Below are 23395 nucleotides of genomic sequence, written 5' to 3' on the forward strand. Positions count from 1 at the left end.
CCTATTAGTTATCACTATTTACTTATTAATTTTTTTGGGGGGGAGGAGGCAGAGAGAGAGAAGATTCAGTAGTGTGTGAGTAGCAATGGATTTGTGGAAAAACACGTGCCACAGCTTCCACGTTTCCCATGGTGAACGGCCTCCATAAGGACTGAGGGGACAGCCACAAAAACCACGTCCAGGCACAACCCACACAGCAGCTGCTCCTGGAGGCTACCTGGGCACCTGCAGAAGGGGCAGTGGCCAGGATGTCACCTAGGGCACAATCGAGGAATTGTCTACAGGCACTGTCACTTGTCTAAAACAACTCCCTTGTGCTGGATGTGAAACCTCTCTGGTCATTAGGTGTGGCCAGGAGCACGAAATGCAACTCACGCCCTACAGGACAAGTGAAGCCTGCAGAGACAACAAAGGAAGGGGTGCAAATCACCTCTGAGAAAACAAATGTGATCCCCACCATCACGGGTAAAACAGTTCCTGACACTCTTTCCTCCTCTGGGCTCCAAATCAGAGCCTCAATCAACCAGACTTTGGTCACTTAACCAAAGACCCACCACATACCGCAAGGTCTCCTCTGCGGCCCCAGCCCCTCAGTGCAGTGCGAGAGGAGAAATGCTACCCACAGCCCCACTTGGGGTGCTGACACCGCTGCCCCAAGGAATTTCCTTTATTTAAGCTACTTGCAACACTGAGCACTTAAAGGTAGGGTTAGCCCAAATTATCTAATTCCCCAGTGCTCAAGAATATTGTAGAGGTCACAAGTTCAGAACCAAACTGATGTCTGACGTTTCCAGACACCTCCCTATTTATTCAGAGCTGTACTGAATCGTCATTCCGTAACGACTATGACTCATGCAATCAAATTACAGTCACATCCGCAATTTCAGAGCAATCTTTTTCATTATATTGCCAGACAACCTGGAAAAGCTGAAAAGAGGAACACACCCTGAAAAAAAGGCAGTTGCACTACCAGAGTAAGTCTAGTTTCCCTGGAGATAACCAAGGAAAGATATTACACGAGATGCAGAATTAATAATTACCCAAAGCAAACTGTAGTCAGTTGACTGCAGATGAGACAGCCATGTTAACACTCTCCTGTTTTTCCTGGAACCAAATCATATTCAAAAAACTGGAAGCAGTGCCTGGGCAAAACAAACACTTGGCTTTTTTTTTTTTTGGTAAGGGGAAAGGAAGGACTGAAACCAGCGTATGGGGCCAGCGTGGAGAAGCTGAACCCCAAGAGGAGCAGTTATTTGAGAAGAACAAGGAAGCAGGCCTGAATCTGAGAGAGAAGATCTCCTGAGAGAGGACTGAGCCATTGTGTGGGTTCACTACCCTTGATGGGTCTCCCTTGGCTTAGATCATCAGAGAAGGGGGCTCTGCAGATTGACTGGCTTCCTGGAGAGTTTGCCAAGCCCTTGAGTTAAATGTAGGTATCTTTCCTACACCAGAGAGTTTTTATCAAGAAAAATCTGGGCAGACAGCATTTATTTTGTTCAGAAAGACTCAGTCTCTTTGCAACAAGGCTCTGTTTCGTTCAATCTTCACAGACGTACGGCCACCCCTGGCTTACGATTAGAGTCCTGTGGTAACACAGATAATCTCTGTACCTTGGCACCACACCTTATTCACTCTTTTGCATGTTTCTCTAGCTATTCTACCCGAAAACTCAGTTCTGATAAAACTAAACCAGACAGACAAGAAAATCCGAAACAAACAAAACCCAGCTGCCCAAGCCCACACCGAGCCTTGTGAACATTCGCCTTGCCACTGTGACAACACCCAAGGCAGAGACGCTTGCAGTCTCTGCAAGGAACTACAAACCGATTCCTGCACAATGCCATCTGGGATGATACTTCTGCTTGCTAAGGCAGAGAATACACAAAATTTGTAAATGAGAAATCATATTTGTGACCTTCCCCCCGAGCTCAGCAGAGTTTTACTGAAAGCCGTGCAGAACTGGATATTCTACCAAAGCACAGGTCACACACAACACTGACCCTGTCAAGTGCAAGCTTGTCCTGCCAGCATAGCTGGGCCTGTGCTGCCAGGAGTTCCAGCTCTTGTTTTTTATGAACAAACCCGACTTGACTGAACACGGCATTATCTACATTTCCAGTCATCTTGGGGAAAAGGCCGCTCGCTAATGCCAGACCTTTCACAAGGCCTCTGAGAAGCCATGAACACGGCCTCTGGACTCTGCCACAATTTCTGCATGCGTGCCAGTCTGACTGCGCCGCTCCCCTTGAAAACTGAAGGGCCTTTTTCTTTAAGCTTCTTTCTAAGGGAAACAGTGGGGCATTCAGCCCAGCTAGGGAGAGCGGTTAATATTAGTTTGGCTACAGTAGTTCTCTTCTAACAAAGGCGGCTCTCAGCCCGGGATACCCTCGTTCCAGCAGCAAGTGTACAAGGCCTTTGTGTTAACGTGGGCTCTCCCGGCCACCGTGACCTCAGGCTCCACATCAAAGTCACAAGCATGAGTGGTCACCGTCCTGCTTGTGTTCCTTCCTCTGAAAGGGATGGAAGGATTCTGCTGTGTGCATTTTTAAGAGCAGCCGGCGATTTTAGACTGTCCTTACATGCCCTCCTTAATTGCCTTCAGGCTGTCGTGGAGGACAGCAGGGCCAGGACTGCCTCAGGTGCGAATGCCAGCTCCAGTCTGGTCCCTGCATGACTGAAACGCGCTGGAAGGCACACCAGGAGCAAAACCCTCCTGCCCAGAGCCAGGCAGGGAGTGCAGGCCTGCTGGGACCACAGACCATGCTCTCTGCCAGTGACCCTCCGAAAGGGCCAGCAGCCAGCAGCAGCCCCAGCAGCCCAGCTAGTGGCTGACCTGTCTCCTCAGGTAGGCAATGGGTTGGTACCTGCCAGCCCTGGTGCTCATTTCCACATCAAATTCCACTCCGGCTTTCTTGTGGGAAGAGCACAAAATCTTATTTACTTGATTTTCTGTCTTTTGCCACAGCTTTTAAAGTTAAGAGACTAATTCCCAATAATAGGCTTAACAGTTTTCCCAGTCCTGTTTACTCAATAGAGATAATTCATTTTCACATAAGGAAAAACGTCATTGTCATACCCTGCTACTGAATAGCTGATACTTAATACTTCCTGATGCAACTGAAACAGGAACAAAAAGGTCTTCAGAGCTGTTAGCAATCAAACACTCTTTGAATGAACTGGCTCACCACTGTGAAGAAGTTAATGCGACTACTGCCATGAAATTCAGGACATGCGCATAAGCGGCAGGTACATGCACCTTCCTGATCCCCACGCCCTGCGCTGTGGCACCACAGCAGAGTAGATTAGTACAGGCAATAGGAAACATGGATTTTGTGAATCATGCTGCAAATCTGCTATTTGATTTTCTTCAGCTTGGCTCCTTGGCTTAGGTAGCATTTCACCCACTTTAATAATCAAAGGATGCACCCAGGAGAAAACAGAAAGACGGAAAGAAAAGGAGAAAGAACAATCTCACAAAACAGATTTCAGAAAAAATCAAGAATGAAATCCTATAATTGTTCTTGCTTTTAATCACCACTTCCATCTCCATCTATAGTCTTATTTACTGCCTCACTTTCCACAGATGTTAGTGGCAAAAACCTACAATCGATTTGAGTGGGGCTCTTGGACAGAAGAAATATTTGGAACAGGACCCTGCACTCCTACGTGGTTACAACATGCCTGCGGTACACTGGGACTGTCTGGGGCATTTAGCTCATTAGACGCATCCAGCGCAGAAACACAAAAGGCCAGCTCCAGCGCTAGCACAAATCGCTGTGTTTCCAGATTCCCAGAGCTACGGGGCTTTACACCAGTTAAGTACATCTCACAAATCATTTCACTGTTCTAACTGGCAACAAATTGCCCTGGGGGTATTCAAAGATCACCTTACCATCACGTGTGAACATATCTGCTTACAAGTACTGTTTACTTCACAATTTCAGAGCCACAGAGGTACACAGCAATTGCCTTTTTTTTTTTTTTAAATATTCCAGAGCCAGAGTTTTCTGTTTGTTTTAAAATTAAGTTGTTTATCCACATAGTTAGAAACAAATACTACAAACGATCTAAATAGAAAGTAAAGAGAACAGAATACAAAAAAATAAATAAAAATGGAGGCAACAGTTCAGAGTTGTGAATTTTCACAGTTATTTCAGTGAGGAGTCAAATCCAATTCAAACGTTTACTTTTTCAACTGGATCAACAGTGACCATATTAGCAGGAACACTCTACTCTGTGCTGTTTTAATTTGCCTTCTGCATCTCCCCAAGTTCTAAAGTTCCAAAACTCACAACCAGAAGGACACTTCTCAGAAATCTGAAGACATGAAAAAGGATTCAGAGCTTTTAGGAAGAGAAAGGAGTTTAGGATAAAACTGTTAACTTCAGTACCTAGGAGATTATCAAGATCTATTTTATTTCTTTAACAGTAAGAAACATCTTAGCCCTCACTTAGTTAGTCTTGAGCCACAGTAGCAGTTTATCTAACAGAAAAGATGGAGTTGCCATTCTGTCCTCAACAGCCCTGCAAAACAGGGAAAATACACTAACATGTTAGTATTAACAAACTAGTATGTTTACTGCTTACCATTTGTTCTGAAAGAAAAACTTTGGCAAGAACTTTCTGTTAAGTTTTCCTAAAAGTCTCACTTTTATTTAGTTTTTAATATCACAATTGGCAGAGAATGGGAGCGAAGGGTTTAAATGTTTTAATTTCCTGGGTGTTTTCGAAGTTTATCCTTCATAGACAAACTAAGCCAGAATCTACAACAAAATCTTCTTCTGTGGGCTTGCTATATATCACCTAGACAAAAATTTGTGTGGTGGCACAATTAGATAGCTTATGTGCAACAAAATTAATAGACATCAAGCATGATCACTGAAACATGGCTTTTACTTCCAACCATGCTGATCTGATCAGTCCCTCCCCAAAGGAAGGGCATGAAACTGATTCCTCATCCCTTGCTGCAACATTTAGGTCCAGGCATAAATAAGAGAGTGTCTCTGTCACTCCACAGTTTCAACAGTGTAATGGTAGGCTCTTATTTCTGGAGAGGGCAGCAATGATGAGGCAGCCCTGACAGCCCTCTCGCTGATTCTGCATCAGTTTTGTGCCACAGCTTCCCCCAGACTGGTAAAGAAAGGTAGGAGGATGTGGAAAGTTTAGATTTGACTGGTTCATTTTTTGAAGAGACAAGAATCAAGTACAAGGCCTAGCAAGTAATTTGGTAAAAACGTTCCTTTTGAAAAAGAACTTGGATATGTTAGCTACAACACTTACCCAATCATTTCCTCCAAGTTAAATCCTGAAATTACACACTCAGTTAGTTGGAAAGATCACTTTTTATAACCTTTTCGTAACAACTGTCCATTTGAAACATTTCTAGACAAAGATGACTTTCACCAATATTCAGCTACCATCTTTGTTGCAGATAGCTAAAATGCCATAAAACTGAGTCTAACGTTCAAATATATTTGCGGAAAGACTTTACATCAGAAAGAATAAGGACCCAACTATCACAGACATGCACGCTGCATTTGCAGTTACTTAAGTCTTTGCAACTCTGATAGGGCTTCCAACCATTTAGCTCGTGCCCATGTGTTCACTGAAAACAGAAGACTGAAGTATGCTGTGACATGAAGATTTTGGAAGGGTTGCCAACAGCAGAAAACCAAGCAAGATTTGCCAGAAGAATATGGACATATTTGTGGGTCTGAGAGGAGGGGGAGGGGAACAAACACAAACCAGACCCATTTCATCTGAAATTAAATTAAACCTTCCCCCGTTTCACCTTTAACGGGAATTGCCATGACAAGAAGTGCCAGTGACCAATTTGGTAGACAAAGTAGGATGTCCTTCAGCAATCGCTGCCTGTAGCTATGCAGGTCATTGCTAGCAAGCAACTGTGAAAACCTTTAGCACGTAAATCTTGCAACAAGGAGCGCAGCTGGTGAAACTTTTCAAAGGGCACCCACATAACTTCAGAGGATCCTGGGTGTAGCAGGAGATCTCACTACCCTAACCTAGGCCAGTCCTTGAGCAACTCAGACACACTTGTCAGTTCCCAGCAGCAGCTCCCTTTGGTCCTTGGGCACAGGCAGGGATCTGGGGACGAGACTTTCTTGCAGGAAACAAATTACATTTCCGCCTAAAATTCAACATTAGACAAACTAAACAAAATCAGAATGTACCACACAGCAGGGTACAGCACCCAGCTCCTCTGGAAGCTGGCTTTCCCCAGGCGATTTATCAGGAGCACAGGAGCACAGGTCTGGCCTGCTCCCTTCCCCTGGGAGTTCAGATTTGTGATTACCTCTGAAGTCTCGCACCTCTGGCCCAGCCTTAGAGCTGAGGCCCAGCTTCCCAACTACATTGCAGGAACTGAACAAGCCACCAAGCTACTAACTGCCAGCAGTGCTAACAAACACCACGCCGTCCTGTTAGCCAGGTGGGAAGGAGCCTGCGAACAGCAATGACAGCTGCTCTCGCCCTGACGGCTTCCCCTGGCACTGCCACTCAGGCGCCTTCACCTTTGCTGTGGAAGGTGATACAGCTGCGGGGATCTACTTGCAAATTCCTGACTTGCGTCTTCCTGCCAACCCTGAAACCCCTCCAGGACCCCCCAGGATCCTGGAATGTTAACGCAGCCACGGTGATGTCTTGGTTTGCAGTTACAACCTATCTGTTTTGCTTGTCACGCAAGTCCTCAGCTGAACAGGATGTATTTCCTCCATGGACATACCCTGCATAAGCTACATGGCAACACGTTTTCCACAAACAAGTTTTGGGGTCCTGTCTTTACTTGCAGAGGGTTACTCTAGCCTTACAACACGATCCCTTTTTGCTGAACAACCAGCCGTGAGAACTGAAGCTCCACACCTAGGTTTAAGATGATAGCAACCACTGATACAATCTCTCGCTTATCATTCCAGGACTGGGCGAACAAACCATAATAAGAACTAACAAAGCTTACAAAAGAAAACAGAACTTGTGAAAGCATTTTTTCTCTCCACACCTGCACTGACATCCTCCTGAGCACCAGGACTGAGTATGCTGAGGAGTCCTGCTGATGATCTGGATTTCCCCTTCTAGTCACGGCAGCTTCAACACACGCCTCCCTGTAGCACCGTTTACACCGTTGCCATCAGCCTCTGCTTCTCTGTTACCACACACGGACTTCAGGATTTCTTTTGACACTGCAACAGCCTTGATGCACTCCTAGCAACATCTTCTGCCACCTCCTGCTTCACTTGGACCCCGCGAGGAGAATGGTGGGGGTCCCAGCAAGGCAACCCTGCCCAGGTGCAGTCCCACAGCTTGCGCGGGCTTCATGCCCCCGTGGCACAGGGCTGCAAAATCTGCCTGAAAGGCTCCGCCAGCCACCACCGCCAAGTTTAACAACAGTTTCCATAAAAATCACCACCTTCAAGGCACTTAACAGAGGTGGAATGTAAGAGTGCCTAAGTGGTCACACAAATCTGCATCCGAATTCGCTTTGTCGCTAGCATTTTAGGGCAGAGTTAGGTTGTCTCCTGGTTCTTTTTTTCTTCTCAAATGAGACTTACAGTGCCAAACCAACCATATCCGCTACCTTAGGAAAGATGAGATCGGAGAGGTATCCTCATCTCATTTCTGATTCACACTTCTGCTCAGTACAGGGCCTGAGCACTCGCTCTCTGTACTTTTTGTCGAAATGTGCTCTTAAAGAGCTTTTCTCGAGGAAAGTTTCCAACCTCCGCTAGGCCTGAACCACACCTTGCTACAGGCTAGTGCAAAGCCATGGATTCACATGAATACTCTCAGGAACTGTGAGAAATGAGGGGCAAATTCAGTGTGGGAAGAACACAGGTGGAGTCTAAGGTACCCTGTATGGTGCCAAGCCATGCTGCCAGGGGCAAGAGGGGTGAAACCCTGTTATAAAGGCGAAAAGCACAACGATAAGAAGGAAGTAAAGCTTTAAAGGTACTTTTTACCAGAGACTGAAAAATGTTTTAAAATGTCTCTGGTCTTATTCACTTGTACACCTTCCAACTGGTGACAGAATTGTAATTTAAAAGTCCTACATGTATTCAGCTCATCCTAGCTGGGTCTAAGCCTGGGATGCATGGAGCAGCCTGCAGTGCCACAGAAGGCCCTGTGATGTTACCAGAGCCCCTAGCAGGAAACAGAAGTCACTTGAAATTTCTGCAACTACCAAATAATGGCTGTTAGATACTCTCCAAACAAAGAGCTATTAATCCAAGGAAAGACACCTCTGTGTCTGCAGTTAAGCCACTCCCTTTACAGCACACAATATTTTGTATAGTTATTTAGCATTTCAGGGAGTATCTAGTGCATAATTTAAAACATTTCCTGTACTGAAGCTCCACCCTGGCTGAGATCATTGTCAGCACTACTTTTCAAGCCTGTCTGTCCTCTCTGCAGCATGAATAAACAGCTATGGATGGTCTACTGCAAAGTCCCTCTTTTCAGAAGAACTCCCTGCATTTTATCTCTTTCGTTACAGGAAATTGCAGTAAATTTAAGGGGAGTATTGCAATCCCCCTTCCTCCCCCCAAGTCAACACCACATTCCACTGAAGCGAAAACTCACTTTCTGTGCTTTCAACACTGCGGTCTCCTTTCCTCTTTCAATGTGATGTAAACACACAGATAATGGATTCCTGAAGCAGTGACCCTGCAAATGATAAAATCTGCCTTCTTTAGACTGCTAACTTAACCAGCAAAGAAAGAGGCATGTGCCAGCACTTCTTCCCCTGTGCCACAGACTTACCGCGCTCTTTTTAAAGCGAGCACTGCAGCCTAAGATCTGACAGATGACCAAGATAAAGCCTCTAACGTATTCCCTCGTGTGCAAGTTCGGAGCCTGGATTTTCCATGCCTTGCCTGAGGAATGCCTAAGTTACCAGTGTTTAAGTTGCTGTCATTTTATCTTATTACATCCAGTACGCAGCCATTACTGCGAGCCAGTTTACGAGATAAACAAAGTAGTATGAATGAAAGATTTTTCTGCCTCCCTCCTTAAACCAACAAATAGGAACATTCCTTGCACTAACCAAGGCTCTTCCTCCCTCTTGGAAGGGAACCACAGGACCATGCTTGTGGCATAGACCACAGTAAAATAAGAAACTTGCACAGAAGGGATAAACTTCACTGTACTCCGGGCTTATTTACAGAGCCATATGGATGTAGAGAAGGAGAAGGTTTGGCTTTGGCTAAGAATTCTTTCTGATTTTGAAACTGCAGTGCCAGAGTTCATTCATCCCTGAGACCTGCCTTGCACAGGGAAGCAGCAGCACCTGAGGCAGGGAGACGCCGGGCCCAATCCTCCTCCAGGTCACCACTAAGAGCCCGGGCTCTCAGCACAGCTCAGAGGCCTACCCTCTATCCAGCACGCCACCGCTCCCCAGTAGAAACCCCTGGTTTCTCTTCCCACCTGATAGAGAAGGTAATGGGGAGGCACTGCAGGACATTCTCTCTGTCTAGAAGTAGATTAGTATATGATAAAGAAAATTAGGAACGCTGAATTGTGTGAATGCTTTTTGAGTGATCTACTATCAACACGAGTTCAAGCAAAGCAGCTTATTTGGAAACGATGTAAGTGCTCCTGATTTGAAGAAATCAAGCTACCCGTCTTTACAGGGTGCAGGCAGGCAGTTAGAAAGAGGTGCTGTACTGCAAAGTGCACCCAAACAAAGCTACAATTTTACGATTAGTTTCCACAGTTACAACTGTATTTTATTTAAGGCAAAAATAAACAGAAAGACCACTTCCTCACTCTCCCCTTTACTGTTTAAAGTGACTTGGTCAGGTTAGTCCTCACCCGTACGGCTGAGTGGCTCAGCGCTGAACACGCACCATAACACTGTAAGACTGAGGACACCTTCACAGGGATAAAAGTTGCACGGTACCTTCTGAAAGCACGCAAAGCTTGGTGCCATAGCACTGCTTTTGGCCTCTGTTATCGTTAAAGCCTTGATTCAATGAGAACAAGCCCAGGCTAACATGTTTACGGGGATCATATCATAGCAACACTTACAAAAAAACAGCACGGGCTTACCTTGCAACTGCTTGAATCTTCCTTCTAACTGATTATAGTTATACGGCACCTGGGCTGCATATCCTGGGGACAAGGGCCCAGGCATACTGGTTGATTTTTGTAATTCCATTTACAGGTAACACAGGGATACGATGAACTGCAGCATAAAGAAACCACAGGTTTCTCTACCATACATCCAGGTAAATCCCAGCTTCCTCAGAAGTTTGGCTTCAGTCCCTAGAGAAAACGCTCTCGCTGAGCCCTAAGCAAATAACAGCTTCGGTTCAAAATCCAGCCGTGTGGGTTGGCGGTAAGCTGCCTGTAACGGGTTCAAACTTAAAGCACCAGGAGGGTTTTTTGGTGTCTTGTTTTTTCCCCACTCCACTCCGGGCAACGCTCACGTGCCTAAATCAGGTTTCAAACGCTCGCCCAGCACTGGCAAAACTCAATCAAATAAAAGCCAGCTTGCGATTCCGCCTGGTAAAAGCAGCAGGGAGCCACGCGCTGCCGTCCTTGCCGGCACTTGCAGGAGCCGCGCACACCTCAGACCCTTCTGCTGGTTTGTAACATAATCAGCAGCCGCCCGGGTGGAGGCTGATGTCACTTGATTACCACACGGCACTGTGGAGGAAACGAAGGCTGTACCAAGGGCGAAGGGGCGGTGGAGCAGGGGAAGAGCCAGACGGCGGGCGAAACACCGAAGCAGCTCCTTCCGCTCAGCAGCACCCGACCCACCGGGAGAGCTGGCTGCAGGGCCCGGCCGCCGACCCCGGGGCACCTCCACGGCCAGGGGGCCAGTGGTATCTCCCTGAACAAAGCTGGTGGAATTACAAGCTTTTGTCGAGAGCCTCATGTAACGGAAAAGTCTCAGATTACTATCGCATGAAAAGGAGGGCGCTTCTCGTCGCTCATTTTCGAGACTGTTCACTTGACAAAGCAACTCGTACACAGGAATGCTCATCCAGTATTTAGCAGCAGGCGAGGGGAGGGCTCAAAAAAGCGTGCCGTGCTCGCCATCACGCCGGGAAGGAGCGAAGCCCTGGCCAAAAGACTCTTTAAGCAGCCCGCTCCTGGTGCTCTGTTTTGAGTAGCTTGCTGGTGCTGAGGATTCTGGCACAGCCCGGGGATGCGGCCACCCAGCCAGCGGGATGCCGGGAGCTGGGTACATGGGGGCCCAGCCAAGTGCAGGACCAGTCCCTGCGGGCTGAGGTGGGCTCCTGAAGATGCCATCAGGTCCACGACATGTCAGCCATCCCCCAGGTGTAGGAGCTCCTACCCTCACTCATTCTAAGCAAAATTAAAAGGTCAATTCTGCATATATATCCCCAATCTGAATCGTCTGCCTGCCTGCTTTTCAAACTGCTGATAACATTCATACAAACGTTTTCTCTTTTTTTTTTTTTAATTTCTTGCATTTCCAAATTCCTTTCCACTTGAATCAATGTTCTCTTCTCCTCCCACTCCATCCCCTCATTAAACGTTTCAAAATGTTGCCTTTGTTTTGATGCTGTATTTTCACAAGTTTTGAGTCATATAGTAATTTGAGGACAATTTCTGTGGGAGAAGCTCGTTGCAGCCCCGGCTCCAGCGAGGCTCAAGCTGGAAATCCAACCAGCCATCACCAGCACCCCGGGGAACAAATGGGCAACAAATCCAGCCACGAGCAGTGCTAAATTCAGGAGAAGTGATGGAAGTCAACACTTCCCAACTAGAGCTGGGGTTTCCAAAAACACACGGGCTGTTGGAAATGCCTGGCACACCGCTCCCTAGGTCATAAATACATTTAAAATATTTATAGCTTTTAACTATACTGGTTTGCTTAAAACAACAACCTATCCCTAGCCCAGAATTCCTTATTGTATTGATACAGAAGGGCTTTTGCTAGCATATTGCGGTGAACCCCTTTATATCAATAGAGCTGTGTTTACACAAGACTTGTGGTGCTACAGGAGACTTCAAGCTGAGCCTAAAATGCTTTGGTCTTTTTGAAAGCTGGCCTTCAGTCTTTCTAGCACTACCCACGCCTGTGCCACTGAAGCCTGTTCAGCTGCCCAGAGTAGATTTTTTTTACAGCGTCGGGGAAGAAAAGCGACTGTACGGCTGGAACACCGCTGGACAACGCAGCGAGGTGCTGCAGGCTCGGGCCCTAAAATAAGTGCTTGGAAGGCGAGAAGGGGACTTGAGGAAGCACCTGTACTTGCTGCTGCTGCTGCAGGCAGGATGCTGCTCTCAAGACAACAATGCGCTGATGCTGGCGTGGTGAGCCCCACGTTCCTGCTAAACCTTCCCCTGGTAATCTCTGTACAGCCAGCTGTCCCTCTGGCGCTGAGACCCAAGCAGAGCAGCAGCGGCCACCCGATTTCCAGACTGGGGGGAAGGGGAAGACAAAAATACAGAGGGCTCCACAATTCACAAGAGCAGTGCTCAGTAAACTGAGCCGTTAACATCCAAGTGCAAGCTCCTCAAAGCTCCAGGAGCACGCTTTGCCCAGCACACAAGTACAGGCTTATTTCTGCTGCAGGATTTTTTCCTGCAGCTTTCTACCAACAGCAGCTTTTGCCTGCAATGCCGGAGCTATGTTATAATTAAACAAAACCCTTCCCCTCGAGAGCAGGCAGGCAGCCAGGCCCTACCTGCAGGCGTATCGGCTCATTACTGTCCCACCTTGAGCAAACAGGTGTTGCTATGTGAGTTCACAAGGCAGCCCTCAGGTCCAAGTGAGTGACAGGAGAGCTGGAGTATTTTTTATCGTCTTTAAGGGCATAAATCAGGAGCCAGGAACTTTTCCCCAGCTGTAAGTTTTCCCAACACCTTTGGCAGGCGACGCACTAATGCACGTGGCTGTTATTAAAAATATTGAAAAGTAAAATATTACAAAAACAAAACATTAAAAAATAAAAATAATCATTTGGCTTTGACCCATATAAAACACTGGCTGGCATTCCCCACCCTGTCATAAAACATTAATAACACCTACATGAATGTACACTTTGGATCATCCCCTATGGGACAACTGAATCTGGTTAGCATTTCTTGGGAATCGTAAGCTTAACAAAAGATGGGTTTTGAGCAGTTTTTTTGTCCTGTCCCTCCAGTTCTGGCCTGCCCTGTAACACTCCATGTCACCTGAAAAAGAGAAGGAGCTGCAGCGGGTACAGAGCAGTGCAGGCTACACAGCAAGCAGGAGGAAAACCAGAGGACAGGGGAGGAATGTGTTTGAACTGAGCAGATTTTGCGCAAGCTTTCACGCACAGGGACACGCAACACAAAGACATTATGGAGAACTCAGCAGCACTGGCTGTGAAACTCTGACCTCATTTTAGCGGCCATCCAGGTTGGCATTTGGGCTGAACAACAGGTCCCCAGGCAACAGATGTGACAGCTTTGTTAATGATGGTATCAGCTCCTTGGGATGGCCCTGATCACTGGGTGCTTCCAACTCATCTGCCAGAGCATCACTTATGCTTTGCTGCGTCTCCTGCGTCTCCTGCGTACATTTTGAAGGCTCCACTTAACAGGTTGGTGGCAATTCAGTAAAAAGAGCAACACAAAATGGGGATCTGCCTGGATTTGTGAAACTTCACACTGTATGTAGCAACTTCTTAAAAACGGGCATACTGCCAGTTCCCATTTTTATTTGGGTAACATCAGCCCTAATACATTCACTTGCTGTTAACTCTGAACCAGTGACCCTGGGACCTGCTTACCGGCTGTTACACAGCAATGCATCAAATTGATCCCAAGGTTTTCACATGCACAAAGCCCTTTTTATAGCTAGTTTTCACTCATTTTCTCTGTCTCTCTCTAATTGACTGCACTCTCGACAATACTAATTAGATTATATGTTACGGAGGGGAATTAAAGCTTTAGAGGCCATAAATAAGATAACGTTTGAGCACTGATCCAAGTGTAACTTATCAAATCAGCCCAGCTTGAAATTGTCCATGGTGTGATTCATCGCTGACTACAGTGGTGGAGAACACTAAGGAACAAATCATGTGTTAACTTCTGGTAACCAGGGAGGGAGGTGGGATTTTTTTTCTTAAATGTTGTTCCCACTTTCCTCCCATTGCTGTGAGATACTTTTTGCTTGTATTCTTTGAATTGTACCTCTCCCTGCTTGACTGGTAATGACGGCTTGCATTGTTTGTGTACTTGTTAAGAGTTATTAAATAAAAACACAAGTGATTATCCACTTAACCATAAATACATGCAGTAATGCAAAGCATGACTTAGTTGACATGATTAGAGCTTTGCAAAGCCTCAAGGAGAACAAGAGGTTGATTACAGGAACAATATGAATACAGAAGCAACATCTGGAGGCAGGTGCTTACCCCAGAACAGAAAGGATCTGTCCCAGGATCTGTCTTGGCACTGCTTCTGAAAAGTGCTGCTGAGGTGAATGGGCTCTGACCACACAATTCAAGGGAAAAAAAGCGATGTTAAAGCTAGCAAAATTGCCATCCAAATCCCTAACTATTAGTGTTCCTAAGACTGAATAAAACCATCGCTTTTCTTAGTCAAAAAAAATGCCAGAACTAAAATCTTAGTGTATCCCCCCCAAAAAAACCTACAGACAAAATTCTAAGAAGTTCCAGGCTAAAGATCCAGTTGATAACTTTTTCAGAAAACAAGCATTAGGTTCGCAGCTTTGCTGTACTCCCACAGCCTCGCTAGAATAGGAATAGCTACAAGTGGCCTGACAGCCTCATCCACCCGTCAGACCACACTGTCTTCCAGTCAAGTCAGCCAAAGCTGGCTGCCTTTACTGGGTCGACAGGGAAGGCAGCATGTGTGGTGGACACAACGTCCCAAACAGGCCCACCCACAAAACCAGTCATCTATTCATATGTGAAAAACCAATGCGGAATTTCACAAAATGTTCCCTGGGTACCATAAAATAAATGCAGGCTTTGCACTGCTGTGCTCTGAAACAAAGATGTGATTTTACAACTCCACGAAAGACAATTATCTTTCTAATGAGAAGCAGCATGCACTCCAGAGCTTACAATAATTACAAATCTGGTTAATCATCACCTCTGTCTTTCCTTTTTACTCTTATTTGCTCTTGTAAATTCTCTACTTGGTGACTAACTAGAAAAAAATGTGAGATAAAAAGGATGATTTATTAATCTAAAATGCCACCAAAAATCACAAACATTTGTTCTTCTCCTGACAGGGGGTGAAGTTCATACACAGCCCCTCAGCGCCACAGTTAGGAACTGGAAACTCCATCACGTCTGCCCTTCTCCACTTCTCTGCCAATGCCTCGGTCTGCTCAGTAACAGGAGAATCTCTCCTTGCATATGCGATAGTCTCACTAAGGCAAGATGTTCTTGCTGTGGGTTGTTCTAGAAACAGTTATTTTTATCGGATTTGACAATTTGCACAACCTTAGCCCTGCAGAGCTAGCTGCTCTCCTTCCAGTCCGCATACAAGATGCGGGAGCAGAGAGGAGCCTGTCACCACGCCAGCTTCATCACACCTCCCCACTGTGGGTACTGGTGGCAACAGAAGGGTTCCTCTCCCAAACTCACCATCCTGCCACGTGTAGTAACTGCTGCAGCAGGTGAGAAAGCCCCAGACACAACAAGAGCTTCTCGGAAGCAACAGTTCCATTTCAGAACAGAATTAACTTCTGTTTGAAGGGGATTTTAGGTCAGTGGCAACTACGAAGGCATTTGCTGCTCCAAGTGCCTTCCAGATGTATTCTCCTTGACTCACGTGGGCTTGGGAGACCCAATGGAATCGAGAGGGAAGGGAAAGGGACAGATTAAAAAGCAAGGGACAAGGATTTATCACAGAAGGGCCTGCTCACACGCCTTCATCTGGCTGGCCTCCCAGTGTTCTGCGGGGTCCAGGCACTGCCCTGCTCCTGGGCTGCTCGGGAGGAACCCACACGCTGTAACGAAACCTTTGGGGATCCTTGGGCAAATCAGGCCAGAATATCAATTTACTGCTCAAACCGGGTCAGTTCCACCTGGTTTCGGGTTTCAGCGTGAACAGTTTACACAACTCCTGGATTAACAGGAAAGTTGACATGACTTTTGCAAGAGCACGGCTTTGCACACTGCAACAGTGGAACGTCTGCCAGGAAAGCCTGCAGGGAAGGGATACACGAGCACTTCACATGTGGAAAAAAAACACGGTTTCTGTTGGTACATATTGCAGTCCAAACAGGTTCTTCTGAACTGTATGGCTTTCCCATGCTCTGAACTAAAAGCAGGGAAGCCGTCCCTGAAGAACCCAAAAAATTACACTCACAGGTTTTCTCTGTGGCCCGTGAAATGCTCTTGGCTTGCTACTTGACTTAGATTTAAAAACCTTTTAAAAAGTCTATGAAAATCAAATATGGTACACAGGTATGCACTTAAAATACTCGCTTTCTCTGAAATTTTGTCAAGAAAACACTTCTTGTTTTTCTTCCAGAATAAATTGTACAGGTTTTAACATGCTTTTTTAGAAGCTGGTATTATTTTGATTGACTCCTCTCACCCCTTTCCTCCTCTGTCTGAATAGCACCTACATTTATATGTAGGATGGAAAAAGAGAGACTCCCCAGTCCTTTTTGTGCTCTTCCACTTGCACTGTTTTGTTTTGTTTTTTTCCAGAGTTTGACTGTGAACACAGGATGAAGAAGCAGTGTTGCTGCATTATGAATTTTCATGCCTGAGTGATTAATCTTCTATTTCCACTGAACCAAATGAAAATAGGGTAAAAACAGTAAGCTGAACATATCTTTAGGGTCTCTATTTCCACTATTTCCCCTGCTTCCCATACATACAGCAGAAAACATATAGGCTGTGTTAATATTTGCAAATATATCCTAATGGTGACCAGCCACACACACACTGTGAGTTCAGGGAAAAAGCACCTGTCTGTTCCACCAGTTCCATACACGGAGGAACTCAAGCCCCTAAACTAGAAACCTCTGAACTTAACTGGGCCTCCTAAAGAACTTTAGCTCTGCTTACACCCAAGCAACAAAGCTCCAGAACAGCCTTGGTACAGGCTTGCATTGACCCTGTAGCTCATTCAAAATAAACCAGACAGAAAGCAGAAGGAAAATGTAAGAAAACAAAAATTGCTGGAAGTTGTGTTTTGTTTTTTAATCCTAGATGTAGAACCATGAACTGAAAGCCTCACTTTTAAAGCCAAGGTAAATGAAACATCTCTTTAGCCTAAAACCTTCTTCCTGCGAACCTCACCCACAAAATTTCACCTTCTGGGGATAGCCTGTCTGCAAAAAAGCATAATGATCATCTGACGAGTACTAATTGTCTGAAACTTGAAGATATTATTCCACAGCAAACCATGTATTTCATTCTTATATATATATATAAAGAGCATATAGTAAATATTACACATGCACACTTAGATGTACAAACACTGTCCATGCCTGACACACATCCACCTTAAAGGCTTAATAACTTTTAAAGAAAGAAAAACAACATGAAAAACCGTCACACAACACAAAGTGATTGAAAAAAAAAAATAGCGGTTGCTTTGCTCACTAGAAGAGATCAGAACTGCTAGGAAGAATGTCAGGTACTAAAAAGTGGCACTTGGAAATGAATTTTCATCATCTTCTGTACTTGTCTGGTTCTCACTCCTGTTCCTATTCTTTTTGCCTCTTCCCATCAAGGCAATTCGCCTCCCAGGGCAATCTGGGTTTCTATCTCTCCAGGATATTACCTCAAGATAAGAATCAAAGCTCTGATCCGAGGGGATGATTTCATCACTAATCTTTCCCCATTAGAAAAGCTCCAAGGTTAACAGAAATTAGTAAACATTTTTTAATCCTGTATTGAATTTCGCTTTGCAGTATGCTCTGCTACACATTATTTATACTTCAGGGAGTGCTTTCATGCAGTATCCAAGCAACAAATAGAAGGAAAAATTCAAGGCACATTGCAGATTTGGCTGAATAAACAAAATAAATACAGAAACATCACTAGTTAGTTGCTAAAGACATAAGAAAACATTCAAAGACATAAGAAGAGAAATTCTGCATACGCATTTTTTGTGGAAAGACTTCTTTTAAATTATAGGCTCATGACTAGGTTCTTAAGTGCATCCACGGCCAAGCTCATCCTTGATAAAATTGTAAATTGAAAAAAAAAAAAAGATATTGCCAGTATTGGCACACAGTTTCTATAAATGAGAAATCCTTTCCATTAAGATGATGCAGCAAAATATCTAGAACAACTGCATTTCAACCAAAAGCCATTACTAGTTATCCCATGGTTTCTCTGCATTAAATATCCCCAAAACATTGGTTCCAATAGCAAAGATGAAGGCTGAAAAAAGCCTAATGCTCAAGTTTCCCATGATGGCCACTATGGCTCAGATCCCCAGCTAGTGTAAGTCAATGTGGTCTCAGAGAAGCCAGCAGGAAGATGCCAATCCCATACCAGCTGACAGCCTGGTTGGTTGTTCTCCTAACCTCCCGACTTCAGCGTGGCTTTATCCCTGCTCTACTACCGTGCCTGGCTCAGCTCTCACCAGCTATGCGGGAGGTATCTCACTGGCAGCATTCTTGCTTTCTTCAAGCAGCTGGGGTAGCCAGAGTGTTTTACTCACCCAGCCCTACCCGCCTCTCATTGCTGGGCTCGCCTGTCACTGCTGCAGAGCGCTGCACCACTCCTCTCTGTTCTGCAGGCAGCCAAAAGCACATCCCCTGGTGCTTTTAGTCTTTCCTGATGCCATGCTGATAAATGGATGATGAAAACTAGAATAGACAGGAGAGCTGCACTGTGCCAGTCCAGGAGATAAGGCAACACACTCACCTAAAATCCGTGCCTGTACAGACCATGAATGTTAGTGCAGTGACCGCGCGTCTAACAGCCAGGTATGGCAGAGCAGATTTACTGCTGTCAGGCTCACCCTTGTGGGTATTTCATTGGTCAGATCCTAAAAGCAGATAGGCATATGCATACATGCACACGCAGTCAGTGCACATACATTAGTTCTCCATCTTTTGCCTCTAGGTACAGATGGCTTTTTATTATTTAATCACTTCTCAACTACAGCACTTTTTCACATGTCCTACATTTACTACAAGAATGTTCTCGTACCTTATTTTACCGAATTACTGAACTGCTGTCCTTAGCACAGTGTCAGCCCTCTGTGAAGGAAGGCCTGGTGTACATCTGGAGACCTGAAGAGAAACTACGAGTAGCAGTTACGGTACGTGTATTCCAGCCCGAGACCCTACTCCACAGGAATTCAAAGATCTGAAGATCCATCAACACAGCCCCATTCACTGCTAAGACGCTGGGCTCTCTGTGTGTTCTCCAACCCGATATTGCTTCATCTTGAAAGAATTTAATCAGAGACGTAAAATGACCGCAGCTGCCAGACTCTGCACGCAGTGTGGCTGTGGCAGCTGTGCCTTGCCGTGTCCCTGCAACGGGCAGCTCAGCATCTGATCCTGCAGCCTGCCGCGTCCCACCCGAGCAACGCGTGCTGGACCAGTTATTCACAAGGCCGCCGTCACTTCCCTGCATCGCTCCCTTGCTATGCAATCCTAAATACTATTCATTGAGCAGACAAGCATGCATGATTGCAGATAACTCAGAAATTACCCTCAGCATTCCTTTTTTCAGAAGCTTGGCTCTATACTCAGGAGGCTACATAGGATCACGGATCTGGTACCCGATCAGTTTGCAAAGATCTGACCAACACCTCCATGCTGTTTGCACATTACTCATCTGCTTCCAAAGAGAGGACAAAACTCCAAACTATGCCTAACTGTTACCAAAATCATGCTACCTTGACAATGAGATACAAATGGCCCTTCAAATTACATTTCTGTTGGGACATCACTGAATACAAGGTGTTCACATTTACCTGGAAGCCATTTTTATGTAGCAAAGACATACAACGATGTTTTTTGGAGGGGAGTCAATCTACTAATGATCTTTAAAACAAACGTGCTAAGAACAATATATTATTTATTGTTTGGTTTTTGCCGTTTGCTTTGGAAATGCTCCTTCACCAGCAACTTCAAAAGCAAATCCATTAATCACCAGAGACAGATGGGCGAAGCTTTCCTTGCTTTATGATAAAAGTTCAGCATTCGTCGTAGTCACAGCCAGCACTGCAGGTGACGTGCCGTAAGACAGCAGCTTCGCTGCCGCCACACTTTTTCTCTCTTGATGTTGACGTGGCACAGAGCATGCAGAACAATGCTCCTGTTTTCAGCATGAGCCTCCTGCAGATTCTGGTCAAGTACAGCAGCTTGGGAACTACAGCTGAGGAACTGTCCCAGACATAAAATCCAGAAGGAAAGCACTGGGTGAGGTCTTGGAAAAGCTTTAGGTGGAGTAGTTTCATCAGCTTCTATCTGAGCAAAATCAGATACTCACCTTAGTAAGTTTGCACTGGTCCTCTGGCTGCTAACCATGGACTTACAGCCAGCACTGCCAGGCCCATGCTGAGAAAATGCATCTGCAGTTTCACTGCCAGAAAGCTTTTATTTCTGTTTAGTGTCAGGTGAATCCTTCATATGCCCTTCAGACTTGATCTCCATTTGCCTCCACGCTATTTACGAGCATTAATACACTGCAGATTTCTTTGTCCTTAAACACTTGTTACTGAAATTACAAAACTGGTTTTCAAGTCCCAGACACCTCAGGTATTGGATGTTTATAAACATTTAATTAACTTGAGACCTGAAACTTCATTCTGACTGTGCAGAATTCTTCTTTCAGTATACTCTGGTTGGAGCAGTAAAAACTTTGCTAAAAGAATGAAGTTAGACAACAGGGACCCGGAAGTACATTATACCTCAAAAATCCTACAAGCAGGACCTTCCTTTTGGCTTCTGGGGCGGTTCTTCTGCTGACTTTCTGTACTGGTGCTCTCATGGGAACAGCTCAAGTACCAGGGCCAAAAGGGCTAATTAGCCCCACATACGGTACCCAGCACACTTTCTTCTTTTTTATCCTCAAGAAACAGGCACTGCTCTATACTGAAGAGGAAACTTTTCAGTACCCTAACTTCAGTAACAATTTCAATGATTTTCCCTTTCTACTTCTAGAGAAGCCAATTTACTAGCATGAATTACCAGCCTCTTTTCTCTGGCCAAGAGGGACAACTAAGGAAAGCTGCACTACCAGTGCAGTCTCTTTACCTGTTTTCCCGTAGGAGGGCCACAAACACGGTGAAGTACGACACTAGCAAGTGTCCTGACCTATGCTCAGTCACCTAGGTGGAGCTGGAAATGGAATGCAGAGTTTCATCTGCCCTGTGCTAAGAAGATATGCCTCTGTTATTTTATAAACTTTGAAACTATTTTCAATCCGTATGCCAGACAGCTGAGTCACAGACCTTCTGGTCACTCAGGTGAACACAGAGGACAAAAGGGCAAAACGTAAATGAGCAGGGAAGTGAATGACCTTAGGCCAAGCATTTTTTAATACTGAATTAGCTAGCTGAAGAAAGGCGAAGTTTTGGAGGTGACAATTCTCATACTACCTGAAAACAGCAGCTGAGCCGGCGAGCATGGTACGTCTGAATGTCACAGTCCCAGATGGAGCATGAAAAATTCTGCTGAACAACTGAACTGCTTCTGTAGGCTTTCATAAGAGCTCTGTTAGCCAAGGCGCTGCACAGCAAATCTTGTTAGCTAATGGTCCTTGATGGATGAAATGCGACACTTGAGGATTTGTGAATGAAGAATTTTGCACAAACACGATATCTTTTTGGCTTCTACTGAACAGGTAGAGTTACCTGGTCTTCCAGCAAGACCTTCCAAAGAACCACGGAGAACAAGGACAGGTGAAAGATGATTTCCTACAGTGGGGTATCTTACTTTACAAAGCAGGGATCAGTTACCCTCTTCTTGTATCAGTTGCAGAGCGAGTGAGTTCAACATGAATGACAACCAATCTGGTTGCATATCCCTTCATCAAATCTGAATTCTGATTGAAAGCTGAGTTCCCAGGCATTTTTTTCAGTTTAAACTGAAACTATCATTAGCATTCTGGTATTCATGATATACAGACCACTTTGATAGTATCTGTTATCAGCCACTGTGCTGACGTTAGTGCTTCTCTATTATTATGTCTCATACCTGCTATAAATGAGCTCTTCTCCATTATGATGTTCTGATCACAGATTATTCTGACCACAGCCTCCTGCACTGCTCTTTAAACATCTCACCGTCCTGCTGGAAGATGAGGCCATTCTGATTCTTTCTAGAAACAGAATATCAGACTCTGGCTACAGAATCTACTTCTTGCCTACCTGCTCTGTAGCCTTTTCTTTTCATTTAAGGTAAAGGAAGTAAGCTTCATTTGAATGACAGTAAACTAGAATCAACACAAGATGGAACTTCACAGTAGAGGCACTTCACAAGTTGTTGAAGGATGTGGACAGAAGATGCTTGCACCAACAGCAAGATTCATGTTGAATACCCAGCCATTAGTCAGGCAGCATAAAATGCTGATGGCATTTCTCCTTCTGACCACAACAGCTTGCATCTTACAGATGGGGCAAGTGCTGGGTCTGTTTATTCTGAAACCTTTAGTACTAGGACAAGGAGATAATGCTACATACAAGTGTGTTTCATAAACTGCAAGACATCGATAGTCTTTTGATTTACCTTGTCTGTTCAATGAAAGGAAAACATACTGAAAGTGCTGGACATCCCCAGGCAGTCATGGGATGAGATTAATCTAGAACCTCTGGAAAGAAAAATGCTGTTGTCCGAAGATGGCCAATCCAAAATGGCTGCCCTGTGACTCAGAGGCATGGGAAGATGCTGGTGCCTAAAACAAGCCACTGTCCTTCTAAGTCAGAGCAGACTGGTTGCTCCTTAATGAATTTGGGCCCTGCAGATAGTGCATGACTATTTCTGCCTTGGAGAGTGGTGACATTCACCCAGGAAACAATGGAGCAGTCGGTCAAATTTGGGATTTTAGAGCCCAGAAGTGCCTCCTGAGATCAGCCAGTCCGGCTTTGTGCATAGTACCAGCCACAGGCTTTCAGGCAGTGATTATCATGTTTGATCCTGTGACAGGAAGCTGAATTAGAGGATATCTCAGAAGAAGACTGTCTCGATTGATAGATCATAATAACGGAAATTATCGCTATCCCAGCTCTAGGCTGAGAGTCAATTTCCCTAGCTATAAACAACCTGGAAGTCCCTGCCATTCTGGGGAGATGCAAGGAAAGGCTACCCACCAGGAAGCATATCAGAAAATACATGTTGAACGGTGCCGGGAGTATTGTGGCTCAGTCTTTAACTATACCCTCTGATTTGCAATACAAACCTCCCTTTGCTCCTCTCTCCCTGCATCATGATTAGGATTTCAAGCAGTGCTGCAGCAGTGGCTCACGCTCAGCCAAG

The 23395-nt window shown here is 45.3% G+C and overlaps 1 protein-coding gene across 4 annotated transcripts in view; it reads right to left on the minus strand.

Annotated features, from left to right (window-relative positions):
- SPTBN1 (spectrin beta, non-erythrocytic 1) overlaps nt 1-23395 on the minus strand; it is a 135832-nt gene that overhangs the window by 68786 nt on the left and 43651 nt on the right. For 2 of the 4 annotated variants that reach the window (XM_080587460.1, XM_080587461.1), the window contains exon 1: nt 10060-14228. The exons of the other annotated variants lie outside the window; for them this stretch is intronic. In XM_080587460.1, coding sequence (XP_080443586.1) covers nt 10060-10168 — 109 coding nt within the window. In that variant the 5' untranslated portion in view covers nt 10169-14228. Of the gene's footprint in view, nt 1-10059; nt 14229-23395 lie in introns of those variants that run through there. 4 annotated transcript variants of the gene reach the window in all.

The sequence above is a fragment of the Anser brachyrhynchus genome (assembly GCF_964034855.1).
Source record: "Anser brachyrhynchus genome assembly, chromosome: 3".
Classification (NCBI taxonomy): Eukaryota; Metazoa; Chordata; class Aves; order Anseriformes; family Anatidae; genus Anser; species Anser brachyrhynchus.